At 37.9% G+C, this 1,547-nt stretch overlaps 1 protein-coding gene across 1 annotated transcript in view; it reads right to left on the bottom strand.

Annotated features, from left to right (window-relative positions):
• LOC106869083 (39S ribosomal protein L47, mitochondrial) overlaps positions 1–1,547 on the bottom strand; it is a 3,058-nt gene that overhangs the window by 605 nt on the left and 906 nt on the right. The window contains exons 2-3 of the mRNA XM_014914606.2: positions 1,282–1,394; positions 735–795 (exon numbers count right to left, since the gene is read on the bottom strand). Of these exons, the coding sequence (XP_014770092.1) occupies positions 735–795; positions 1,282–1,394 (174 nt within the window). The remainder of the gene's footprint in view (positions 1–734; positions 796–1,281; positions 1,395–1,547) is intronic.

Below are 1,547 nucleotides of genomic sequence, written 5' to 3'. Positions count from 1 at the left end.
AAAAAAAAAAAAAAAAAAAGAAACCGATGTATAGATTTGAAACCTTACAAAATCTGGCCCCGACACTTCTTCCTCTGCTACAACCAGCAACAGTAACACACACTGTCCTGCACATTTTGATTAAAACCCTTAGTATCCAACCATCCTCTCTCAACCCAGATGTGGCCCACCTGTCAGATTGCAACATGTTTACACAATGGAAACAGCAGTCTGTTTGACAGTTTCTGTCAGCACTATGCATGCAGTACAGTGAACTTCACTACACTGTGGCACCTATTTACAGCTAGGTAGACTGCACTTGTGAAATATCAATGTGTAGGAGTGGGCTATGAGTGAACTGATGGCCATGTAATTGGGATGTTATGCCTCTTACTATCACTAGCACTCTGTGTGTCCGTGTGTCCCCCCGCAAGTCACTAAATTTTTAGCATTAACCCATTAACATTTAAACCGACCATATCTGGACCAAATATTCTACATGTTTTACATTCAAACTGACCAGATCCAGCCTCTCACACCTACCCAACAATGTCATTCTCTAAGTAAACAATCACATCATTGAAATCTCAAAAGCTACAAGACAACAGATAATTCGAAACAATGTGAATAAATAAGAATTACAGAATTTGACAGAAAAAATCCGAATGCTAGAGGGTTAATCCTAGATTATCCCAGCAATGTTCGTTCTGGGAATCTTTTACAGACAAGGTCTTCAGAGAGAATCAAGAACTTACCATAATTTATGCAAGTCTTCATTGCTTTTCAGTCTCAACTCTGCCAGATGCCATGGACGTCCTGGAACACAAGAACAAGAGTCAGCATTCTAACTCGATTGGAAAATTCATATTTTTATTCTTTAGAATAAATCTAAGGTGAGATGGATGAAAATCACAATGAAGATAGCTTGGTGATGATGATGATGATGGGGCTTTGAATATTATCTGCTGCCAATGGTTTGGCTGACAACAACTGGGGTGGATGGTTGGTGGGGGTGGTGAATGATCACAGTCCACCCTCAGTATTACCAAGTTATTTTTTTTCTTATAAACAATACCTACTGATGAGGATGTGTCATAGTCTGACCACACCTATATTTGCTGATGAAAGAGTTTCATTGAGAGAGGAAGGAAAGTGATGGTGGGAGGAGTTATCGACAGACCACACCTACATTTGCAAGTAAAGGAGTCTCCTTGTTGAGAATATAATATTTTTCCAAAAATGTTTTATTAAATTCCAATTTATTTCTAATTTAGAAAAAAACCAAAAAAAAAACCGACTCACCAGTTAAGATGGTTTCTTTTCCCCAGTTCTTTTTGTCATCAAAGAATTCCATGAGATCGGAACATGGTGGAGTTGTGTGCAGAGATCGAACAGAAAGTCTGTGCTGACAGTTTCTGTGGAAAAAAAAAAGGACAAAACATTTAACTTTAAGCTGTTCAAATTAGGGAAATGAAAGAAATTTAATAATATTGATGACCGTTTCTGAATTAGGTACAAAAGGTCAGCAATTTTGAAAAGAAGGAGGTTAGCTGGTTATATTGACCCCC

This window comes from Octopus bimaculoides, chromosome 25, assembly GCF_001194135.2.
Source record: "Octopus bimaculoides isolate UCB-OBI-ISO-001 chromosome 25, ASM119413v2, whole genome shotgun sequence".
Classification (NCBI taxonomy): Eukaryota; Metazoa; Mollusca; class Cephalopoda; order Octopoda; family Octopodidae; genus Octopus; species Octopus bimaculoides.
This window is presented reverse-complemented; position numbering and strand designations above follow the sequence as displayed.